This window comes from Panthera tigris, chromosome C2 (genome assembly GCF_018350195.1).
Source record: "Panthera tigris isolate Pti1 chromosome C2, P.tigris_Pti1_mat1.1, whole genome shotgun sequence".
NCBI classification, from domain to species: Eukaryota; Metazoa; Chordata; class Mammalia; order Carnivora; family Felidae; genus Panthera; species Panthera tigris.
In genome coordinates, this window is record NC_056668.1 from 3,574,229 (window position 1) to 3,599,559 (window position 25,331).

Sequence of the window (25,331 nt, forward strand, 5' to 3'; positions counted from 1 at the left end):
TTGCAAGATTTCCTGCAGGGAGATCAGCAAGGTCATCACCGTTTTCCCTTGAATGCGGTTTGTAATTCCTGGCGGTTGATGGGCTAGAGCATTGCCCCTCACACCCCACATCTCTTGGCTCACAAAACTGCCTTCGACTGTGCGCTGTGTACAGGCGGTCTGATAGATCCTACTGGGCGCCGAAAATTGTGCACGGCGCATCATCAAGTTCCCGACGGGAGAGCGTCCTGTAGATGAAGTAACGTCCACACTCTAGAACCTCGTGTCCCTCAAAGCTCGTTCCTCCACTCCCACAGACGTGGTGCTGGGTCCACGGGACAAGGGCAGATGGAGACCTGACCTTTGACCCCATACCTATGTGTCAGAGTGCAGGGTAAGTCACCCAAATGGGTGGCAGGCAGGAATATTTCCGGAAGCTATTCCGGAGCAGCATGCAAGAACGGAACCACACGTGGGAGTTACTACAAACCAGTAACACGCATGTTCCAGAAACCCACACCTGCCAAATCCATCCCCGATTGGGCCCTCCCTTAGCGTGTTCTTTTTTTTTTTTTTTTAAGTTTATTTATTTTGAGACAGAGAAAGGGAGAGCACAAACAGGAGAGGGGCAGAGAGAGGGAGAGAGCGAGAATCCCAAGCAGGCTCTGTAGTGTCAGCACAAAGCCCGACAGGGGGCTCAGTCCCGTGAATCCTGAGATTGTGACCTGAGCTGAGATCAAGAGTGGGACACTTAGCCGACTGAGACACCTGGGCGCCCCATCCCTTATCATGTTCTAAAAGTGCTGTGATGGCTGTATTGCCACCCATCACCAGGGGACAGGTGTCAGAATGCCTCAGAGGGAAGAGACAGAGGACTTAGATGGTCATGGGGAAGATACTTGTGCCAAATGCACAAGAGCCTGTACCTGTGAGAGCACACCGTCAGGGTGTGGAGGGACCTCGGGCTCGTGAGCCTTCACACCCTTTATTGGGCGCAGTCCCTCCCACGTCGCTGGTTTTCAGGAAGGAGCTGCTATCTGCAGACTGTTGCAGCCCCTGGTTGTGTCTGGGCTCTCTTAGCTTGTTCTGCTATCCCCTGTATTTCTAATTTCTAGAAGTTATGGCCAAAGGCTTCGTGGATTCATCGTTCACGAACAGTTAGCTAAATGCACCGTTTTTTGCTGTTGTATACTTCCTGTGTGTGTGGCTGGCTGGCCCCTGCATTAGCTCTGCCACCCTGCACTGAGCAGCCTGACCCCTCTTGTCCCATGCAGCCAAGAGCAGCGTGTATGCTGTGAACGCTGACATCGTACGACCTTCTGCTCTCCATCCTCACCGCCCAGTTTCAACACCAGCTCCTGATCATTGTCCGAATCTGTTTTATTGTTACCTTACTTTCTCGTGGCTGCTGTCTCAGATTACCACAAACAGGGTGATTCAATCAACAGACGTCTATTCCGTCACTGTGCTGGAGGCTGGGAAGTCCAAACCTGAGGTCTGTGCAGGGCGGTGCTCCCTGAGGAGCTCTAGGGGAGGACCTGTCCTTGTAGCTCCTGGTGGGTCTGGTGCTCAGTGACTACCCTGATGCCCCCTCTTCCAGCTCACATCTCCCTCTGCTTCTCTCTTGCAAGGACCCTTGTGATTGGATGATCTGGGACCACATCCCCATCTCAGGTTGCTTGATTTAATCACACCTGCAAAGACCCTGTTTTCAAAGAAGTGACATTTACAGATTCCAGGGATTAGGACCTGAAATCTTTTGGGCCACCCCTCAGACCATTACAACCATGGTTTAAACAGTGGTTTTCCTTTTTTTTGTTGTTATTAAAAAAAATTTTTTTTTAACATTTATTCATTTTGGAGAGTGAGAGAGACAGAGCGTGAGCAGGGGAGGGACCGAGAGAGAGGGGGACACAGAATCCAAAGCAGGCTCCAGGCTCCGAGCTGTCAGCACAGAGCCTGATGTGGGGCTCAAACTCACAGACTGTGAGATCATGACCTGAGCCGAAGTCAGATGCTTAACTGACTGAGCCACCTAGGTGCCCCCGGATCTCTCTCTCTTTTTTTTTTTTTTTTGTTGAGCGATCCTTGTGGCCTCATGGATTTTCACTGAGTCAGTGTGTTTCAACCCAGTGCAATCCTCATTCTTTACTGTGCTGAAACGGACGGCTTTGGCCACTGGTAGCTCCTTGTGCTTACTTCTGGTCCTTCTGACACAACCCCATCAGTCCTTGAAAATTTTATTACATTTTCCCAGTGGTTTTGATGTTTTGTAATTTATTTTTATATAATTCCAAACTCACAGAAAATTTGCAAGAATAGGAAAAGGAACTTGTATTTTCTTCGCCCAGACTCCGGAATTGTTTCCATCTTGCCCCGTTTGCTTTAGAGAGAGCAAAAGAGAAAGAATAGTGTGTGTGTGTGTGTATAAGTATATACGTGTGGTTCCGTAGTCACGCTTATCCGAGGACGATGTGTTCCCAGACCCCCGCACATGCCTGAAACATGGGTAGTACCTAACTCCACATAGACTATGTTCTCCCTATACATACACGCATACACATAATAGAGTTTAACTTATAAATCAGCACCGTAAGAGATTAGCAACAATAAGTAATAACAACATAGAACAATGATAATATTCTCTAATGAATGTTATATGAACGTGGTCTCTCTCTCTCTCTCTCTCTCTCTCTCTCTCTCTCTGCACTCCCCCCTCCTGTGATGATGGGAGATAATAAAATGCCGCGTGATGAGGTGAGGTGAGTGTCGGAGACATTGTGACCTAGCGTTAGGCTACTGTTGACCTTCTGGTGACACATCATCTGCTTCCAGATGGTGATAGACTTTCGACACAAAATGAACAAAACTTTTAATTGTTTTAAAGTTTATTAATTTTGAGAGAGAGAGAGAGAGTGCACAAGTGGGTGAGGGGGCAGAGAGAAGGGGAGACAGAATCCCAAGCGGGTTCTGTGTCACCAACACAGAGCCCGATTCAGGGCTCAGGGCTTGAACTCTCAAACTGTGGGATCATAACCTGAGCCGAGATCAAGAGTCAGATGCTTAGCCGACTGAGCCACCAGGGGCCCCTGCCTCTTTGTCTTCTTGTCAGAGTCCTTGATGTGCAGGACTTTGAAGCCAGGCGAGTCTAACTGGGCAGATGTACCCCCAGCTCCTGGATTCTCCGCTCACTTTCCAAGGCTGTGGCTGCCTGAGCCCAGCCCTCTGGCTCTTCAGACTGGACAGGGGCCGAGGTCGCTCTGCGTGGTTGCAGCGGGTACGGGCTGAAGCCACACGAACGGAAGTCACCCTTACCAGCTTTTCCTGCCGCTGTTGGCTCTCCTAGAAGCTGGCTGCTTTTCGTTCACTGTCCACTGGCACCGGGGCCTTGTTTTGTAACCTCCTCAGAGCGCGTAGCTATCGTCCTTGGGAAGGCTGGGTCCCGAAGGTGCTCGCCAGGTATGGAGCCTGCCGTGTGTGATGCTGGGCCGAGCACAGAACCGTTCACCAAATGTCTTTATCACAAGTGGAACAATGGCGACATTCTTCTTGACCTCAAGATGGAAACGGTTCCTGTCCCCTGGCCTCCGCCAGCCTTACGGCTTTGTCTCCGCTGGAGCTGTCCTGGGGGCTGCTCCCCGCATGTTTGCCCTCCTGGGTGATGCTCTTGGGGCCCCATCTCAGAGAAGTTCCTGCACCTGCCCGTTCTTCTCCCTGACAGTCCAGAGGGATGGCCTGGGCCCTGGCCAGGCCAGCTCTTCTCTCTCACTGGGGACCCAGCCTCCCAGGGCTCTCCTGTCAGATGCACCCCTGTTCTTCCCTGCTGACTTGGTCTGGTCTCAGTTTGGGCAGCAGGTAAGGTCTTCCTGGTGACCAGCCCCCACCTGGGAGCCATCCTGAGCCACCTCGTTCGAATAAGAGATGCTCCTGACACCCCGGAAATTCCAAGGGACTTAGGAGCTCAGTTTCAGGACTCAGGGTCAAACACCGAATATCTCTCATCACCTAAGAAATTATAAGGGTTTTAGGATTTTAAAGAACAAAAACTCAACCAAGTAACTTTATTTATTTAAAATTTATTTTATTTTAGAAAGAGAGAGAATGTACAAGCAGGGGAGAGGGGCAGAGGGAGGGGGAGAGAGAGAGAATCTTAAGCACGCTCCACACTCAGTGCAGAGCCTGCTGCAGGGAACGATCTTGTGAACCGTGAGATCATGACCTGAGCCAAGATCAAGAGTCGGACGCTTAACCGAAAATGTACAGATCTAATTGGCTTTACTGGTGGCTTCGTGAATGGGGCAGCATCCCACCTGCCAAATGGACGGGAGCTCTGAGCAGTTGTACAGAACGGAAGGCTTTCGGGGGCAGAAATGGGCGGGACCGGGAAGTTATTAGCAGAAGGCAAACCATTGTCTGAGGCAAGGTCACTTTCCCCTGGGAAGGCAGGGGGTCTCATCAGGCAGGCCACCCGCTCGTGCCGATCAGGAAAGCTCAGCCCCACGGTTCCCAGTCCCGCCGCGGGGGAAGGCTGCAACTCCGGTCAGGTCAGTATTAAGCCTTGGTGGCGCCCAGCTATGACTTTGCACGATTTCCCTCTTGGCGAATACGAGGTAAAGGTGACCTGTGTTCATCATTTTTAGTTTATCAAACTGAAGTCCGATCGAGCCCGAGCTTTCACAAATAGTGAAACGTGGATTTCGATGTTTCACCTAGACTGTCCTCGGGTGACTTTTTCTCAGCGCCCTTATCTTCTGGTAAGGAGAGCTTCCTGATGTGGTTATTTTTACAATGGCCCCGGTAGTGACCACAGCCCCACCGGATACTGTCCTCTGAGAGGGGGATCCCAGCAGGAAACGGATGACCCTCTCCAAACGGGTGGCTCAAGGGAGCACTTGGTAAAGGGAGGGCCTCCCTAGAGAGGTGTGAACTGGGTGTAGAAAACTGGCTGGGAAAAAGCCATCAGTCAGGTCCCTTCTTAGCAGACCACGGCTTCTCGTACCCAAACAGGTCACGCAGCACTGTGAAGGTATCTCCTTCGTGTCCAGGGACCCCGTGGACACGGAGCCAGCCACACAGGCCAGTGGGTCAAGACACCGTGCCCTCTGGAGGCGTCCAGGCCCGCCTGACCCCTGGTGGCCGGATGGTACTCCCACTCTGGGATCCCATTATCCCTGCTGACATCGGAGTTCAGTGCAGGGGCTGTGCCCCCAGCACCCCCTCCAGGCTGCAGAGGACAGCCCGGGGCTCGGCAAGGACTCCCATGCAATCTTCTTGTCCTCGGGTCCCCCAAAGGCGGGAGGCTATGACGAGGCAGTGGCTAAGTCACTTGCAGAGAACAAATCCGTTTCCCCACTTCTGCGTCCCTGAGCCTTCGACTGCTGTCCTGGACAGCAGCCCAGGACCTCAAACAGTCTGCCCTCATTAATTCCACACCATCCTTGTTCAGGCGTCAGGTAGTCAAGCTGGTAACTCATTGACTACGCCTTGGGGGCTTGAGGCAACGCGTAGATCCCAGGCGAGGGCGCTTATGTCGAACATTTCAGCGAATCTCGACTAATTCCACCCCATTTGGTCTGCCGCTTGCTCCCGGGTTCCTGCTGGCGTGCTGGGGGTACCCGACGTCTTCCCCTGTGTGGGCAGCCCCCTCCTGGAAAGGTCTGTGTCCCCCGACCCCGGCTCCGTTGACCTCAACTCTTCTCTGGGGCCGGAGCGATGAGAGGGGGAGGGGGCCCTGAGAACCGACAGCAGATCAGAGGAAACTTCCCCAGAAGCAGGTGTGGAAAGGCTTGTGTAGCAAAGAAAGGGTGGCTTCCTTCCCTGGGGGAGAGCAGGGTGGAGGAGTAGAGGGGAAAGGGAGGAGGGAGGGGAAGGGAAGAGAGGGGGATGTTTCTCTACCGACAGGGGAATTTGCGCTTTCAAATCTTCAGCCTCTCGTCCGCTTCTGCCCAAATGTGTCCACGACGTGTCTCCACCTCTCACTCCCTTCTAGCACCTTCTCCTGGAAGCGATCTGACGGGGTTGAGCATTTGATTGGCTCTCAGCTCCTTGCCGCCCTCCAGTCCTATAATCAGACCCACGTCCTTGGCACATCTGCCCGGTGATCGGCGGAGGAGGACCCCTGAGTCCCCGTGCTTGGTCTTGTTGGTATGCCCACGGTATTTCGTCTCTCTCTCCCCGGGCGTGTGCCTCCAGGGCCATGAGACGCCAGGTGACTGACGGTGCAGTCCGTGTTATTAGTTGCTATGGTGACAGCCACAGCTAAAGTGAGCAGTAGGGATGCTACTGCTCGCCGTGGGTGACCTACTCCCTGTCCCAGCCAGCGATGGGGTGACCACAGCTGGTTGGTGTGGAACCTGATAATGGGAGAAGCTCTTTCTTGAGCCACTCTGGTATCGATGACTTTATTAGTCAAGGCCGCGGCAGGAGTGAATGCACGAAGGTGAGGGTAGCTTGACAGAAACCTCGTAAGGGAGTGAGCTGTGGAAATAGATACCCCAACCCCGCCCTCCTTCCGGGCGCCTCCCCCCCCCTCCAGGCTCCCCATGGCCCCGAGGACACAGGAGCCTGGGTGATGTGTCCACGCAGGTCAGCCTGGAGACAGAGAGGCAACTGGAAGTCCTCGAGCTCACTGCCTACCCAGCCCTTGGCCTCGTACCCAGCCTGGCACAGTGTGGACCCCCAATGACGCACGCTGCAGGAACACTTCTGGGGGAGGAGGAGAAAATGACCATCCAGTGAAACACCGTCCGTGCCTCCAGCTTCCCTGTGGTTCGGATTTTACCGACGGGCAAATTATGTATGTGCCTAGATAGTTATAAAGTCACGGGACCGTCTTCCCCTCATACGGGGGTCTTGCCTTTGAGCAAAGCTGACATGAACACCTGGTGGCCAAGTTCAAGGGGCTGATCTTTGTAAGGGATTTGCGATAGGATTCCTTTACAAAGCAAGTCCCCCTACAGCGGTGGCTCTCAAACTCCAGCGGCCGAGCACCAGAATCACCCGGCGGGCTTGTTAAAACACAGGTTACTGGGCTCGATCCCAGAGTTTCTGACTCAGTGAGCCTGAGTTGGCGGGACCTCAGAGGGTACGTTTGTAACAAGCTCCCAGGGGATGCAGGTGCTGCCGGTCTAGGGACCCCACTTCGAGAACCACCTGCTTAGGGCCTTTCTGACGTGCCTCGGGGTCACGGTGGTCAGGACCCACGAGTTGACGCGTCCGGGTGCCGGGATTCGGGCACCAGCCTCATAGCCAGCCAGCCTCACGACTGCCTCTGCACGTGATGTGATTTCTTCATCCTAGATCTGAGTTGCCTTGAGGATTCGGTGAGATAACGCAGGAACGTGCTTATCACAGCAGCTCCAAGGACTGAACCTTTGCCTGGCAGTCGCTGCCATCGTAAGACTCAGTCCGCTCAAGTTCGTTTTATACAGCAGTGGCCCAGAACACGTCTGCTGAACGAAACGGACTTGAAAACGGTTGCCTGGCATCTGGATTGTTAAGAGTGCGTAAAACAGATCACACGACATTATTGGATTTCATTGCCTTTTGCAGATGCAATACAAATGCGTTTCATGATGCCACGGAGTTCGGAACGTTGGCAAGTCGCAGGGTATGTTAAGATCACAGAATATTATGACGGGGCTCCAGTAGGTTTATTACCACAATAAAAACAACTGCGGAAATGGATGATAAGCCATTACACTCTGGGGGTTTCCTTCGTTGCTGTTCCTAGGACCCAGCAGGGCCAAGGACCAGGTCGGATTTACAAGGAGGGGCCCAGTCTGGTCTGAACGGGGAACAGTGGGTAGTTTTCTCTGTGAGTAACCCCGGGCTGTACCTGCCATACTCAGTTCACCGGGGCTCAGTCTGGGGGCGCCTGTCTGAGGCTCGTTTGATCTCTGGCTCATACGAAACGGTGAGTGTTTTTGCTCGAGAGTCCTCATTGGTTCTTCCTGCCCAGGCTCCTGCCTTGTGCGCTGGGCTGTGGCGTCAGAGTACACGCTTGGGGTGACATTCACGACCCAGTGACAGGGGCTGTGCTGGGCAAGGTGGGCACGCCCCCTCCATCTTCCCTATCATGGTCCCACCCACCTGCCTGGAGACACACCTGCCTGGAGAGCCACCTGCCAGAGGACCCACCTGCCAGGGGACCCACCTGCCAGGAGACCCACCTGCCCGGAGCTCCTGCAGGACAGGGTCCGAGCCTGCATTTCTGTTGCCAGGACCTCATGGTGCGCTGCCCACAAAGACACCCCATGATCGCCTCACACAAGCCGCGTGGCTTCCTATGAGGCCTTGAAGGGTGAGGACAGCTTTCCCTCCAGCAGTAAGAATATGAGTTCACTGATTTCACGCAATAAACAAAGCAAGAGGAAGACTTAGGGAGATGTTCAGGTGACCAGCTGTGACCTGGGGGACAGTAGCGGGTTTCTCTAACAAGACAGTGTCCCTCCCCGTCACCGTGTCCCTCTCTGCTTTATTCTTCCTCATCTCCTTATGGTATATCGCATTGTGTACACTTCGGGGCAAACGGCCCAGCTCCTCGTTGGTGGCACGCAGACCCCCTGGGGACGGTGCTAACGGCAGCTTCCGGTCCAGCAGCCTGGCAGGGGGCCCGGGTCTCTGGTTTCTTTTTCTAAGTGTGTTTATTTTGAGAGAGACAGAGACAGAGCAAGTCGGGGAGGGGCAGAGAGAGAGAGACAGAATCCCAAGCAGGATCTGAACCATCAGCACAGAGCCCGACACGGGCTCGAACTCACGAAACTGTGAGCTCATGACCTGACCGGAAACCAAGAGTTGGAGGCTTAACCGACTGAGCCCCCCGGGGCGCCCCAGAAACGGCATTTCCAGCAAGCTCCCAGGTGACGCCCAGGGGACCACACGCTTGAGAAGCAAGGTAGCCAATGACTTACGGGGCCTTCCTCACCTTTGCTCAAGGCTGGTTCTATTTCTCCGGATCCTGTGCTCTGGGCGCCCCGTTTTTTAATCATGTCAAAGTGAACCAGGGCACAGGGTTCGCCCTCTCTAGCTGCGCCCAGACCAGGGAGAGCAAAGCGGTCCAGGGCTCACTGAGGGCAAATCAAAGGTGCATTTCCCCAAATCAATCACTAAAATCAGCTGTGTTGCCTTTCTGGGAGGCGTCGGTGGGGAGCTCTGCCTGTGGGTGGCTGGTTCACAGACTTCTCCTTTGGGATTTAGGTTCATTTTGTGCTGTACCTTCTTTGGAAAATACTTTATTTATTGCACTGATGAATCTTTACCTCATTAGGGGTGGCACACAATGAAAGATGAGTTGATAGTTAAAAGAAATATGCTTTCGGAGAGAGAAGGAGACATCTGACGTTTCCAGATCGTTTATTTGCCGAATGACTTCTCAGAGAACTTGCTCGCAGGTTTCAGCAAGAAGAGGGGTGTGTGTGTGTGTGTGTGTGTGTGTGCGATTCTTGGCTTATTTTGTAGGCTCGAGTTTTAGGAGCATATGGTCCTCAACAGCTGCAAGTCGCATCTGCTTGGAACCAAAGAGGGATGAAAAGTTAGCGATTCCGGAAATGTTCCGCGGCAGCTTACAAACACCTTTTGACACAGCCGGCTTCTGGTTACACTTTGTGATGGAGCATTTGTAAAATCCCTCATGTCTCTAAAAATTCCGTCCGACTTAATAGTCCGATGCCCGCCCGCAAATTCACTGTCAGTAAACCTGACGTGCTGGCTTCGTCTTGTCTTGGTGGAAGTGTGTGACTTCCTGGCGTGGCTGAGCCAATGCCACCAGGAGAGGCAGAGACATCCAGTTGAACAGGGGGGTGGGGAGGCAAGGAGTCGGGCTCCCTGCAGGCTTGGTCCGGGCGCCAGAGTCGCTGGCTGCTGGGGGGAGCTTGGAGGAGGCATAGCCTTGGAGGGATCCCACGTGGCCTTTCGCCCACTCTCCTCCCCAGCACTGCTACCCTCCCAGATCCAGTGTCCCTGTTTCCCTCTCCTGGCCCTGCCCGAGCCCAGATCGCGGCCCCTCTTCCCCCCGCCCCGATCCCCACTGGGGAGACTGTTCACTTCCTTGGCGGGGGAAGGGGGTGGAGCCTGAAGCGCATGCCGTGTTGTCCCAGGTCCCCGGCAGGCCTGTCCAAGCACCTTCTCGCTAAAGGTGACCTCTCCCCACAGAGCCAGGTTCATGCTTACTGTCAGCGGGGGGCTGAAGTCGGCTCACACCCGCTCATGAGAGCGGATTCCTACATTTTCAGGCATTTTCTAAACGAGCTGTTAAAACACTGGTGGCTCAGGATCAGCCACGGTGGGGGTGGGGGGAGCAGGTACACCATGGGGACCGGCCGACACCGCACACACTCCAGATCAGGCCACCACGGCTCACCACTTGGAAGATTCTTCCGGGACAGAGGATGGGAGGCTGTGACCCGGCTGGTCTGCAGCTAAAGTCACAACGGGCGAGAGACGGAATGGGGGCCCAAGCCCAGGTGTCCTGAGTCCCAGTGTGATTCCTTTGCACAAGATTGTGGCTGATGTTCATTTATGTTGACCGATTACCATCTCCCTCATTAGTGGAAACTGTTTGTTGCAATTCCACAAATCTTCATGCCTGCACCGGACAGGGCTGACAAGACTCCTCTCTCAGAGCATCTGCGGTGCTGGGATCGTGCCCCCCGCCCGAGGACTCTGCAGGCTCTGGATGATCCTGGTACACTTTCGAGATCTAGAGTCTGGGCGGGGGTTTTGGTCAAATCAGGCTCTGCTGTCATCCCGATGTAAGAGCCACGGCAGAGCGGGCCCCTCCTCAGGCTTGCCGGCGCTGTTCTTGGTGGCCCTGGCAAGGTGTCCCCACCCGGGCTCACGTCTTCACCCGCATGCTTCCGAAAGCCTGGTTCGTGCCTGGACATCCTCCGTCTTCATTTCATGGAACCCTGCCCTTCGGAACATCACGAGCCGCTCGACTCAAGATATAGGTATATTCTGGGGCGCCTGGGTGGCTCAGTCGGTTGAGCGTCTGACTTCGGCTCAGGTCATGATCTCGTGGTTCATAAGTCTGAGCCCCACATCGGGCTCCCTGCTGTCAGCACAGAGCCGGCTTCAGATCCTCTGTCTCCCATCTCTCTGCCTCTCCCCCGCTCATGCACCCGCTGTCTCAAAAATAAACATTAAAAAAAAAAAAGAGGGGCACCTGGGTGGCTCAGTCAGCCGAGCTTCCGACTTCGGCTCACGTCACGATCTCACGGTTCGTGAGTTCGAGCCCCGCGTCGGGCCCTGTGCCGACAGCTCGGAGCCCGGAACCTTCTTTGGATTCTGTGTCTTCCTCTCTCTCTGCCCCTCCTCCGCTCATACTCTGTCTCTCTCTATCTCTCTTTCTCTCTGAAAAGTAAATAAACATTAAAAAAAAAAAAAAGATATAGACTTATTATTTTTTTCCTGGCCTTTGTCTCCGTAATAGTGTGTAGATTCAGCCAGGGTGTGAAATAGTTATTCCAGGCTCCCCCGCGCACCTGTGCCATCATGTGTGTGCCCGAGGGCCTTGACACACCACCGGGGACCAGGGCTCTCGGCACCTGTACGAAGGGGACACGTCAGGGGTTTTCAGCGGGGGACGGTTTTGCTCCCCAGGGCATATTTAGCAAGATTTGGAGGCATTTTTGGTTACTGTAACTGTCAAGGGGGGGGTGCCACTGGCATCTCACTGGGTCAGGTCCAAGGGTGCTGCTAAACCCCCCACGATGCCCAGGACAGCCCCCCACAACAAAGAGTTGTCGTCCCCAGAAGTCAGCGGTGCTGAGATTTCGAAACCCCGGACACACAGCTTTGCAGGTGAGTCGTGATCACAGGGGCTCCGTGGTCACTTTGCGGATTGGCGCAGGGAGACGTCGCCTTCCGGGTGTCGAATCTTGCTGCAAAGGAACACGGTGCACCTGCCCAGCCAGTGGGCCTTCTTCCGTGCCCCTCGGTGGCACGTTTATGTGCTCAGGTGTTCCTGCAAGCATGTTCCTGGGCATTTTACATTCTGCTGTCAGTGCTGGGCAAACGGGCCGTTCCTGTCACCACGTGTCCTGGCGATGTCGGCGTGCACGACATCCACCAACGTCTGGGCTTTATGTTTGAGCTCAGGCACTTCCTGAACTTGCTTCCTGTGGCCCTAGGATTTCGGTTGATTTTCTTGGGGTTCCAGGGCCGTGGTCTTGGCGTCTGCAAGTATAGACGGCTTGCCTTGAGTGTGCGGGCTGGGGGGAGGGGGCTCTGGGTGGGTGCGGAGTGAGACCTGTGCTGCCCACCTCCATCCACCACGGCTCCTTGTGCTGATCTGGGGCTCTGAAGGGTGCAGCAGGATTTTGTGAGCCCCTGAGACCAGGTGACAAAGTGGCTCAGAGTCAGAGCGGAGAAGCCCGCTCCCTCCAGCCGGGCACTGGAGGCTCTGGGAGCACTGGGTGGTGACCCCAGGTGGGTTCCTGGCCTTCTTCCCGGCGGGCAGGCTGGCTAAAGCAGCAGAGGCTTCTGGAACGGGGGGGGGGGGCTGGGAAGGGCCGTGGGCTCTGTGAGGAAGCTGGGGGGCTGTGTCACACAGACTCCTTCCTGAACACCATGAGCCCCCCGGGGGCTCCCGGAATGCGTGGGGCGGGGAGAGAGGAGCCCAGGAAGCACCGCGACAAAGCTCTTCCCCAAGGCTGGAGCGGGAGGCCACGCGGGTGACCCGTGTTCTTGCCTTTGCCCCTCACGCTAACCTCATCTGCCCACACGGAGTCGGACTCTTGTGTTTCATGCTGAAAAGCAAGGACAAAAAGAAAAAGCAAAGGTCAGGAGAGGTGGTGCACGGAGATGGGCATTTAACAGGCTCGGGTGATGGTGCCGTTTGCCACGCGCCCGGTGCTGAGCTGTGCGATGTGGCCCGTGCCCAGCTGTCCAGAGCTGTATCTTTCTTTTGTGTTTATATAGGTACTTTTACGCACAGCATCGTCCTGGGGCTGCGGTGACAAAGTACCACAGTCTAGGTCTGCCTCCCGCGGACACCGGCCAGGTTGCATCAGGGCCACCCTAGCGACCTCACTTTACCTCAATCGCCTCTTTAAAGACCCGGCCTTGACCTCCTGAGGTGCTGGGGCCCGGCCGTCAGCTTATGAATTTTGGGGCACACCGTTCAGCCTGCAAACTTCGCCAACATGACTCACGTCTAAAAAAAGCAATCTCGCATTCGGTTCTAAGATAAGACTCGTTCCAGGGAGAAATCACGGTGGCTGTTTCTTCTCGGGTAACACGGGGGAGGGTGTTTGCCAGGGGACGGTGGCCCCGGGCCTGTCACCACACACGTGTGTCTCTAAGGCACCAGGTGCCCCATCAGACCAGGCTCAGGTTCCTGGATCCTTTGCTGCTGTTTCTCCCCCCCTCCCCTCCCCCCTGCTTTCATCTTCGAAACAGCCCATGGTGGGGCGGAAGGGGGCTTTGGTGACTGTGCACAAATTATTCGCCACATCAGGGCAGGCAGCAGAGCGCGGGGAGCTCTTTTCAGGTGTGTTTTTTTCCAGCTCACAGCTGAGAAAAACCAGAGATGACTTAGGTGGCCCAGGCGGTGGGGGGCGCCGCAGTAATAGGGCAAGCATTTCCAGAGGACGTCAGCAGGGGTCAGTCTAGGCTCACAAACGCAGGGCTGCTGGACAGACCCTCCGAGAGCTTAGGGGATCGTTCTGGGTTTCCGGGCTCCTTGCTCATAGAACTGAAAACTGGCACCAACTGACGATAAACTTCCATTCCCGCCCTTCTGCCGGGCGGCTCTGTTCTCAGGGTCCCGTGCTTATGATGAGGCTTGTTCTGGAAACCAAAAGTGACAGAACTGGGCTTTCCTGTGATTGTGTCAGAATGAGGGGCTAGTTGGGACCAGAATTCTAGAATAGAAAGAAAGTGGCATTTCTTGCTATTTTTGTTATAGGTTTTTTGTTTAATGTTTATTTTTGAAAGAGAGAGAGAGAGAGAGAATGAATGCGTGAGCAGAGGAGGGGCAGAGAGAGAGAGGGAGACACAGAATCTGAAGCAGGCTCCAGGCTCTGAGCTGTCAGCACAGAGCCCAACATGGGGCTCGAACCCACAAACTGTGAGATCGTGACCTGGGCTGAAGTCAGACGCTTAGCCAACTGAGCCACCCAGGCGCCCCACGTTTCTGGCACTTTTGACCTTGGAATCTGAGATTCAAACCCATCTCTCCGTCCCTCACCCACCCCCACCAGCAGCCCAGCAAGGACGAGGGTCAGGGGCTTGTGACCCAGAAGCCTCCCTCCTGAAAGGGTAAATCCAGACACCTTGGGACCGCCCCAAAGAAGGGGCCACTATTTAAATACCATTTGCTTGATTTGTAAGGTTTTTAATCATCATCATGATTAGTAGTGTCCGGGTGGCACCAGGGGGTATCCGGGAGAGAAAACAAGGAAATACTTCTTCCCAGTCACATACTTGCTGCAGAGAAAGGGGCGGCCGTCCGGGTGCTCCGAGGCAGGACGGACCCGTAGGAGGTGCCCCAGGGCACCCATTGGCTTTCTGGTCAGTTCCTGTTGGGACGTGTGCGGGGTTGTTTCCCCGAGACTGTGTCGTCGACCAGATATGGGAGCCGCCTGTGAGCCGGCTGCCCTCTGCTCTCTCTTCTGTGTCAACCTTAAACTGCTTTATGTTTGGAGACAGAAAAATGATGTCACGAGTAAGTAAAACAAGGGACAGACACTTTTGTCTTCCTCTCCACAGTTAGACTCCAAAGCCTGTGTGTGTCCCTGGGGACGTGGCGCTTCCTGTGCGGGTTCCGGGGTCCACTCTGGGTTCACCGTCTCTGCTCCTCAAGAGCTCCACGGACTGCGCGGCCCCAGCCTTGCCCGGGAGACAGCAGGGGAGAGCTGGGGACGGGGAGGGCACTTCCCTGAGAAAGGCCAGGCACGGGTCAGCCACGGTCCCCCGTCGCGACAGTGAAACGTCAGAACTGGAGCGCGGTGGGAGAGCAGGGAGTCCAGTCGGGCTCACCGCACTGTGGCGGGATTTTGTCTGGGGCACTGAGTGCACTGGCGGTGGGGTCCGCTGTGACCAGTGGGTGGTGGGGGGAGAGACTCCCATCGGCCACCTGGACCAGCTGCTTCGGAGTCAGAGGCAGCCCTGGATTTGCAGCATCCTGGCAGGTGTCCCCGTGCCGGTGGGTGTTCCTGTGAGTCAGGGCAGGCCACGCTCCCCCCATTTGCAAAGCCACGCCCCCCCCTCCACTTGGCCAAAAGGGAGAGAAGGAGAAGCTGGGGCGGGCCTGCACGAGGGAAGCGCGTCTCCTCCTCATACCGGGGCCCCCGTACAAGCAGCCCCATGTGTGGGGTGTGGGGGGTGACGACTGTCCCCAAAGACATCCGCATCCCAATCCCAGACCTGCGGCTGTGTCCCTCACAGGGCAAAAGGGGCCATGCAGATGGGATTAAGCTGCAGGTCTTGAGGCAGAAGGTCGTCCCGGACTGTCGGGAGGACCCTCTATAACTGCAGGAGACCTTCCCGCAGGGGGCTGGGGGTGCGAGGGTGTGGGGCGGTGCAAGCGGAGGGCAGGGACAGACCTGAAGACGCTCCGTGTGCGGATGGAGGCGGAGAGGGCAGGGGTCTCTGCAGCCGGGAACGGCCAGGAGACGGACCCCCCACAGCCTCTGGGGGCCACGGAGTCCGCTGACCTGTCTTAGGAATCCTGACCTGCAGAGCCGGAACGGAAGTGATTTGCGTGTGTGTGTTCGAAAATGCGTGTTGCCCCTGACCGCCGCTCCGTGGTGACTTACTGTGCGGCGATAGAACGGGTACCCGGGGGGCGGGCATCGCGAGCTGCGGGGCCCTGATTTCCAGCTGGTGGGTGGTTTCTGGTGAGATTTTATTGCATATTACGCCCCCTTTGGGTCTGTGTAGACATAGCCCAAAGGGGGTTGAAACAGAACTGGGAGAATGACGGGGAACCCACGAGCCACAGGGCGCAGGTCCTTCTGTCCTTTGTGGTGGGTCACGGTGACCCGCTTCCCTCCGGGCCACGCGGCACGTCCACACCTTACAGGGTCTGAGCTCGCAGGACAGAGGTCCACCTGCGGCGGCTACGAGGGCGGCGGCAGGTGGCTGAACATCCTGGGACGTGAAAGTGCGTCTTGTGCGTCTCCAAATCACACCGAGGGGGCGTCGGACCCCCTCAAACGCCGGCATCGCCCAGCCCCGCCGAGAGCTGGGCCTCGTCGGCACGAGCCGCGCAGAGCACGAGCGAGTCTCTTAGCTGCCCGGGATCCAGTTCCTCCAGTTAAACGCGGAGTTCGAGCCGTGGGTCAGCGTCTTCACGGGAGGGTTCACCAACTCCCATTTCCCTTCCTCTTTATTTTCTTCGCAGAAGCACATACCCAGAGAAGGAATCTAGGACAGAGTTTTCAATCACTTGTTAATATCTTGTAGGAGGTCGATCGATTTTATAGTCGCTCTAGACCCAACCGACAGGCCCTGCTGGGCCGGGGAGGAGGGCACGATGGGCCCTCGCTGGCACCGCTGCCTGAAACATGATGCTGGCGCCTCACACAGCCGTCCCCAGCGGGGCCGCGCCCCTCGCTCCCACGGACCAGGGCGATGTCTGCGGACCAGCAATAAGCCGGTGGCACCGGGGGTGCTGTTGGCGTCTGACGGGCAGAGGCCAAGGCTGCTGCTGCTGTCTACGGTGCCCAGGACGCCCCGCGGCAGAGAAGCACCCAGCCCGAGGCTCAACGGTGCCCAGGCTACAGCTTGAAGAGTGACTTACATTCTCAAAGTTGGCATCGCAAAAAGATATGGGTATTGTTTTCAGAGCCCAGGAAAAAACCGCAAAGTGAGACTTTAGACCTTAATCCCTTCATCTGTAAAATGAATGTGTTTGTGGGAATCTTTGTTTCTAAGGCTTTGTTGTTGTTGTTGTCGTTTGCATGTTTTGCTTTCCTGTTTTTCTTCTCTCTTTTGATGTCTGGAAATTTCTTGGTGAGACAAAATTTGCAGAAATTCCAACATGCGGTGGGGGTCCACGTGGATGATGGCGCTGACTCAGGATGACTCTCTCCTACTTAGAGACACTGTGCACGTGTGTGCGCATGCACGTACATGTACGCACACGTGTACACGTGTGTGCATGCATATGTGCGTGTACACACGTGTGCATGTACCTGTGTGTACACCTGTGTGCATTTGTGTCTGTGAGTGTATGTGTGTGCATGTGCACATGTGCGTATGCGTGTGTATATACGTGTGTGTGCATGCATACATGTACATGTGTACCCCGGTGTGCATGTGCATGTGCATGTGTGTACCTGTGTGGGTGCATGTGTGTGCATGTGTGCATGTGCACATGTATGTGCACACATATATGTATGCACATGTGTACACATGTATGCATGTGTATGTACACACACGTGTGCGTGTACCTGTGTGTGCACCTGTGTGCATGTGTGTCTGTGAGTGTATGTGTGTGCATGTGCACATGTGTGCACATGCATGTGTATATATGTGTGCGTGTGTGCACGCATACATGTACATGTGTACCCCTGTGTGCATGCGCGTGTGTATGTGTGCATGCGTGCACCTGTATGCACGCATGCATCTATGTGTGCACATGTACACATGTGTGCATGCATGCATGCGTGTGCGCATGCGTGCACATGCACATGTATGTGCATACACGTATATGCACGCACATGTGTATGTGTGTACCTGTGTGCACGTACCTGTATGTGTACACCTGTGTGCATCTGTGTCTGTGAGTGTATGTGTGTGCATGCACACATGTGTATATGTGTGCATGTGCACACATACATGTACATGTGTACCCCTGTGTGCATGTGCCTGTGTATGTGTGTGCACGTGTACACCAGTGTGCATGTGTGTGTATGTGTGTGAGTGTATGTATGTATGTGTGTGCATGCGCATGTGTACGTGTGTGCACGTGTGCACCTGTGTGCATGCATGTATGTGTGCGTGCATGTGTAAGCACGTGTGCCTGTGCAAGTGCACACATGTGTGTATGCATGTGCACACATGCATGTATATGTACACACATGTGTGTATACATCTATGTGCGTGCACATGTATACCAGTGTGGTTGTGTGTGTATGCGTGTGAGTGTATGTGTGTGCGTGTGCGTGTACACGGGGAGGCAGCGTGATGGGGTGGGCAAGGGGAAGGTCATGAACGATCTGTTTCTGTCTGCCCTCGATTTGAAGGCCCGTGGCTCCACAGAGCCCCTTGGTAAATTTCTGCTGTGTGCAGGCGAGTGCAGCTTATTTGGGGATGGGGTGGGGTGGGCACCAAAGTGTCAGGATAAAAATGTCAGAGGAATTTGGAAGTTCAAGGCTGGCCAAGGGTCGGGGCAGTGGGTGGGAATGGGGCTGCAAAGACTAATAGGGCTTTGGAACAGCCTCCACGTGCGACGGTCAGCAGCTGGCATGTGCGGTGGCCATCGTGGGGGTGACCTGGAGCCCCAGGAGAGGGGGGAGGGGCGCGGGAGCAGGAGCGGGCAGCACGGGAGCACAGGGGAGGTGGACGGGGGATAGAGCAACAGACGGGGAGCAGGTGCGCGGGGGCCGATGAGGAAAACCCCAGAAAAGTGCATCCTCACCCAGTGTGGCCTCGAGCCCTGTACTCGGAGAGTGGTAGTCGGTGGCCCAGGACCCCTAAGGGCTCGGGAACATCTGGGTCACAGTTGGGAAAGCCCACCTCGGGGGCACTCTGAGGGGCTTCCACTCAGGTCCAGAGGAAAGTGAATGGGAAGAGAGAGGGTGCACGCAGGTATCGCTCTCTGACTCGCCCCCCGTGAGGGAGGACCCGGCTTTCTCTGGCAGGCAGGGCGGGGCTCCGAAAGCCGGGAACTTTGCGTAGGCACAGAGCCCGTGTGGGCCGGGCAGGGCACGGGGCTGCCCCTCTGCAAACAAGCTGGGGCTGGTTGTGGTCCTGTGACGATTTTGCACAAAGGAACCAGCTCAGGGGCCCATCACCCATCCCAAGTGTCGTTTATGCCACTGTACTCCTGGCCTCAAGGTCACTGGCCAGTTAGTTTGATAAAAAGGCCAAGGACAGTGGGCAAGTCTGGCCCTGAGTAGATTTTCGGTGCAGGAGCAGGGGGTGTGTCTGAGCCCCCAGTTTGCCTGCCTTGAGTCATTTCACTGGGTGACGGTCAACAGGTCGGTGCAGACCACTCACTACCCTTCTCCACACATCCGTCACCTGTTAGCTTTTCTTGTGAGTGTTTGCAGAGCCCCAGCCCGGCCCCGGACACGCTGGCCGTCACCGCAAGTGCTTGTGTGTTCCATGGTGGGCTGACTCCAAAGGCGAGGGGTGGGGGTTCCTTTCTGTCCTCTAGCCCCCCACCCCCTGCCCCTGGGTCCCCAGAGCAAGCCAGCCCCACAGTTGTCCTTTGTCCTCGTATCCACATGGCTTACTACTCACTGGACCATCTGGTCCACTACAGGGACTGCCTGTTTCTTATTTTTCATATTATCTGGGCAGCAAATGGCCAAAGTTGCCATAATGATGATAAAGAGGACAAACCGCTCCCATCAGCCCCCCACCCAGGACCGCCCTTTGTGTAAGAGCAGGTACGCACATTCTCAGGACACAGGGCAGGTGGGGTGGGGGCGTCCCTGCTGCCCCGGGTTGTCTGGACGCCTGCTTTCATTCTGAGAGGGGAGCGTGATGACCCCGTGTGCTCGGGGTGCTTGACTTCACGGCCCAAAGGGGAGGAAGGGGCGGGCACATACCTTTCTCACAAGCTGGGCGAAGTCTCCGCTGTCGCGGGGAGGCAGCCCAAGGAGCGGGCGGGTGCAGGAGTCCAGCGCTGAGCCGTGGCCCACGATCAGGATGACGCCTACTGTACAGAAAGGGACACCTCGGAGTCAGAGCAGGCACGGAGAGCGCCTTCTAGTAGAACGAGAGTCCCCAAAGTCGTCGGGTGGAATCACCCCCGGGGTACACAAAGCCTTGAGAGATCCCGGGTCGGAAGCGGTGCGGCAGGTAACCCCGAGTTGCGGCTCCCCCATGCGTGTGCACGGTCCCTGCTGTATCACGTCCTCGTGCACCTTCTGGGGGCGGCCGCGCCTGTCGGGAGCTTCGGGGGTGGGACTGCGCTGTGACCTGAGGGACCACCTCTTGCGGGATGTGGTGGCTGCCTCCCAGGCTGGGTCCTTCAGCTTGAGAGGCATCAGCCACCACGAGCCTGCTGATGCCTCTCGCTTCAATAACGACACCCCGAGTCCACGGGTGGAGCGAGTCTTCTGCTGGCGGGCGTGACTGCCGCGGGGACCAGTCACAGCTGGGGGGAGCTGGCGGGTCCTGGTGGGTCCACGAGGTGCTGTGGCCGGCCCCACAGGATCCACCTGGAAGAGGCAGTCGGGTGGAGAGCTTCCCTTGAAGGTTCTGGCCGACACAGAACGGTTCATTCTTGCTGCTTCCTGACACTGAATTCTCCAGCGTGACCGAAGCCCTGATGTACTATTTCCTGTTAATTCCGCTCTCACATCTCTGGCCTCCGAAGTCACGGTGCGGTGGCAGCCGGGATGCCACCTGGGAGGCGGACGCACGGCTTCGACTCTGGGCCTGTGCTCTCGGTGCTCGGGTGACGCGGGCACGTAGGCTTCAGTCCTCTGGGCTGCAGAGTCATGCGGTGTGCGTGGAGGTGACACCAGGCTGTGCAGGACGGTGACCAGTTCACAGATAACGTCTGCCCGGGGACCGGTGGGGTCGGCTCTTACCCTCCAGCCCGCCTGGAGTTTTTACTCCTCCTCTGCCGCTGGCCACACCTGTCACGCTCCCGCCTGCCTCATGCTGTCCCCTCTCCGGCACTGCTCACCTTCCAAATCCAACTTGTCCCGTCCCTCAAGCATTGCATCCTGACAGCCTCAGCCACACGGGGACGGATGGGCTGTGTTCCCTGCGGTGGGCGTCACAAGACAGTGTTCAGAGGGGTTGGAGCTGATTGAGCAGATCCCCATCCCTGTTCCGGAAGGCCTCACCCCTGTAATGGGGGGAGTGTCCTCGGAAGGGCAGAGCATCCCGTGGACACTGAAATTCAGCTCAGGACGGAGGCTCGAACTGGAGCAGCTAGACAGCGGTGGCCTGAGGACGGGCGAAAGGCTCTCACATCACCGTCTGTCCTGAGGCGCTCTGTCGCAGTAACTGTGCGTAACGGGAGTTTGAGAATCAACCAAATGCCACTAAGCTGTGGCTTCCGGAAGCACATTCCCCGGGGTGCCAACCGGTCAAAATGGGCCATTTGTAAAGCAGCCTCGTGGCCGGCTGTGTTTGGGGGAGCTGGGCGCGGCCAGGTTTGGGTCTCTTCCTACAGGATGTGAGGGAGCGTGTCCCCCTGGCGCGTTGGGACTGTCCGGGGAGGCCAGGTGCTCAACCCTTCCCTGAGAGCAGAGACGGTCTTCCCTCGTCAGCAGACATCTCTGCCTGAGTCTGCGGGATGAGGGACGAAGGATAACCAGGTGGGGAAGCGGGTCTGGTGGTCTCTCACTGCCTCGGAGACTCTTCCTCGGGTTATTCAAAACTCCTAATATTCTGGATGTCATGCCTTTCCCCAACAATCTCCAAACTCTTGGAGGGCAGAGCGCGTGCCTTCTTCACGTGGATTTTCCCCACGCCGTTTTATTTGGTCTCTGACACGTCGCTGATGTTCAGCGCGCTAACTTAAAATTCTAAAGGCTCACGTGTCAACTTTTACCATGGATGTTTTCAAATATCCCCCAATAGGCCCACAGGTGGGTCTAACGCATCCCGGAGCCGCCATGGCGTGACATTGGCACATCGCGCACCATCCGTGAGTACACCGCCCCTCCCCCGCTACCCCCGCCGTCCCACCATTCCACAGACTACACCTCAGTCTGCCCCTTCACGTGACCACTTCCCACCCTGCCACGCCCAGCCTGCCGCCGCCACACCTAACAGAATTCACACGGTTTCTCAGGCATGTCCACATTCAGACTCCACACTCAAATTCCGTATTCAGGTTTCTCTAACGGTCTCAACCGTCTACACGTACAGATGTTTTGTTCGAATGTGACCTGACATCTGGTTCGCGTTCCATTCTTAGTCTCTTGTTTCCTAGGGAGCGGACACGAGCGGTTTGTGTTGACCCTGCCATCCTGGATCCCATCGGCTCTCGGTGACAGAATCGGGACCCCCCCCCCCCCGGGTGGTGGCAGCCACGCGCCCGGTGACTGCAGAGGCCTTCGTGTGACACTGTTGGTTGGGGAGGGGGCGGACGAGGTTGGGGCTTTCCTAAACCCTAAAAATTGGCCAGTTTCCACCCCAGAGGTAAGACCCCACCTCCCCGGGGGGCTGCCCATCCCCAGGGCCGGGGGGCTGGGGGACGCGGGAGGCCCTTACCGTCCCATGGGCGGATGCTGGTGATCCATCCGACGCTCACCGCACACCTGTTCACATACTCGTCGTAGCTCTCGGCCGGCATGAGGGAGGCGAGGGGAAACGCAGGCCTGGAGGAGGAGACGGGGGTGGCTGCCACGCCGGCCTGCTGGCCGTGTGGTCAGCGGGAGAAGGAGGAGCCCTTCCGGGAGGGCGGGGCTCTAGGTCCACGTGACAGTCCAGTGTGGGCCCCAAGCAGGCCGGGGGCCGACGTTCGATCTCTAGTTCGATCACTGAACCCCAGGAGGGTCTGTGACGGCAAAGAGTGGGCCGTGGCGGAGAAGGACTAACCGTGTCTCCTGGACCACACCCTGGCCGGGCTCCCGGAGCCCGCGTCTCACGGGGCCGACCGTGGGCTTCCGTGTCCAACCGCGTGGGGTCGGTTTTAGCGAGGCTCCTGCTATCACAGGGAGCCGGAAGCCCTACCCTTGGTGTCTGCTCCTCCTCGAATCCTGAGCAAACCCCGCCTCCCCCGTCACCCGCAGGCGATGCCTGTGCACGCTCACTCTGGCCTGCCTCGGCAAGGCTACTGCCCCATCCCTCAGTAGCGTCCCACCTCTGCCCTGCTCCTTCACTAAAATCCCTCACTTGTCCCCATGATGTTCAAAGCCTTGTCCAGTCCTGGTGCCTGGTCGCACCCCCAGTGCAGTGGTCCCCCAAATATAGTCTTTAATGCTGTCGTGAATGTTTCTTCTTGGGCAGGAGCTACGAAGGTGCCCCACCCCGGCAGAAAGGGAGGGAATGACCCACCTGTAATCCATGCTGACGTTGAAACCCGCCTCCTGCAGCTCGTCCAGGGTCATGAGGGTTGGGGTGGTTTTGCCGGACTCCCATTTTGTCCATTCAAAGATGCCGGGTTCCACTCTTATCTTAATTGTTTTCTCCAGTTTGAGCTCTGGATCCAACAGAATACAAGCGTTTGTAATCCTCAGTGTCCAGATTGGTTTTACGTGAGTCTCTTAAACAATACTTTTTAAAAAAAAAATGTGGGTTTTTTTTTCCCTTGGCAAATATTGTTCTGTGATTACTTACAGCTGTGCTATTTCTTTTTTTTTAAGTTTATTTATTTATTTTGAAAGGGAGAGAGAGAGAGAGGCAGAGAGCGGGAGAGAGAGAATCCCAAGCAGGCTCCGAGCTGTCAGCGCAGAGCATGACTTGGGACTCGAACTTATAAACCATGAGATCATGACCTGAGCTGAAATCGAGAGTTGGACGGTTGGCCAACGGACACACCCAGGTGCCCCTGCTATGCTATTTCTAAGACAGAACCCGCCAGATGGTTGAAAGGCATCTGAGGAGCGGTGACGCCTGTCCATAAGGAAGGGGACAGAGTCTGCCCGGCCTGCGAGATGCCACTATCAGTGGGTCACCCTGATGGTCCCATATATCTCTACAGCCAGACTAGCACTGGGCCTCATCATTGATCAAGAGTGAGAGCACACCATGTCGACCAACCCAGCGATCCATGGAAAAGACTCGGCCAATCGAGGAGCACACTAGTCACCACTGAGGTGCCATCTTGACAGACACCCAGATTGAGGAGAAGGTGAAGGGTGAAGGAGCTGTCTCTTGGAACACCCAGACTTCTCCCAGCTACCCTTCCCGAGAATTTCATACCTAGACCAAGAGAACACCTATAGCATAAGGCCATCTCTTTGAGGGGGAGAAAGAGGGCCTGAATGCTTTTATTTGAAATGGAGAAAATGTCATTAAGCTCCAATGCTGGAAATAAACCAGCTCCCCAAATGTATTCCAGGTCCACGGAACAAGTTCCTTTGCCAAAGCACATTGACGAAAGGGAGTTACACGGTCTAACCAGGCTCCTGAGTTCCCTCCAGCCTGTGGAGGGCCCGTGTCCAGTGCGAACTGTTGGAGAGGTTCCCAAAGGGTCTTGGCCACTCCTTCTGTGGAGCCATCTTGCAGCCACTTTGTTCTGTGGGTCACATTTTGGGAAATGGCCCATCTGGACAGTCACTGACATGACAGTGAAACTAAGGGTAGCATGTAAGCCTCTCAGATGTCAGTCTGGAAACAGGTCTGTCCTGTTCCAGGACCTGTGAAGAAGGTTGAGCGCCCTCATTTTCCTGAACGACCCAGAATTTATACACTTGGACTTTAAACAGCATCGTGATAATTAAAAAAGACGTTCTGCATATAGACCAAAAGTCCACGAGACATCGTATTAGAGACATTGACGTTATCATCACCGGAGAACATTTCTGAGAACTTTGTACTTCACTTGTCGAGCCCACCCGTCATTAGCTCCAGCTCTCTACCTGGTCCTCCACATCTGCCCCTGCAGGAAAGCCCCAGGCCCTGTGGTGGCTGGGTCTCCATGTGAAGTCAGTACTCAGTGACCACCCTCTATCTCTCTGATAGACATGTCGTGCCTTCCGTGCACCCCAAACCTCCAGAGGTCCTTCCCTTTCTCACTTCCAGCTGGTGGCCTGACCCCCACTGTCTCTAAGAAAGTAGAGGCAAGCCCCCTCCCCCACATTAGCACACCTGCTGTGTCTGTGTCCACGTCTTCTGCCCTCTGTCCCATCACTGTGGGGCTTTGGCCTGTGCTCCTGCACTGCTGACTACATCATGTCCACTGCCCCCCCCGCCCCCTCCCTCCAAGAGGGCAGGGCAGGGCTCCAGCAGCAGACGAAGAACCAAGGCCCCCCAGAACAGGCTGCACTTCTCTGGCAGGAACTTTCTTTTTCCTGCAGGCAGAAGCTGCTAAAGACGGTCTGGGGGCTTCCTGAGGGACATCAGCCTTCAGTGGTGCTGGACAGCTGCCAGCAGCCGCTCCCCTCGCCCTGGCAAGAGTCATGAGCTTGGCCCTCAGAAGGGACCACAGCTGTTCCCAGCTCTGTGGGCTTTTGAAACCCCGCCTCAGGTGCTGTTTTGAAACCACATGGCAGGGGCGCCTGGGGGCTCTGTCAGTTAAGTGTCCAACTTCGGCTCAGGTCATG

The 25,331-nt window shown here is 56.1% G+C and overlaps 1 protein-coding gene across 4 annotated transcripts in view; it reads right to left on the reverse strand.

Annotated features, from left to right (window-relative positions):
* Positions 1-14,311: 14,311 nt before the first annotated feature.
* The window catches only part of UBASH3A (ubiquitin associated and SH3 domain containing A), a 41,504-nt gene continuing 30,484 nt past the window's right edge, over positions 14,312-25,331 (reverse strand). Inside the window, exons 11-15 of one of the 4 annotated variants that reach the window (XR_006222208.1) lie at positions 23,122-23,266; positions 22,336-22,442; positions 19,707-19,816; positions 15,741-16,350; positions 14,312-15,657 (exon numbers count right to left, since the gene is read on the reverse strand). Coding sequence is in view for 3 of the 4 variants with exons in the window: in XM_042999169.1 (XP_042855103.1) it covers positions 16,213-16,350; positions 19,707-19,816; positions 22,336-22,442; positions 23,122-23,266 (500 nt within the window). In the remaining variant the exon portion in view is untranslated. Of the gene's footprint in view, positions 16,351-19,706; positions 19,817-22,335; positions 22,443-23,121; positions 23,267-25,331 lie in introns of all 4 variants that reach the window. The other 3 variants (XM_042999170.1, XM_042999169.1, XM_042999171.1) reach the window with 3 other exon arrangements.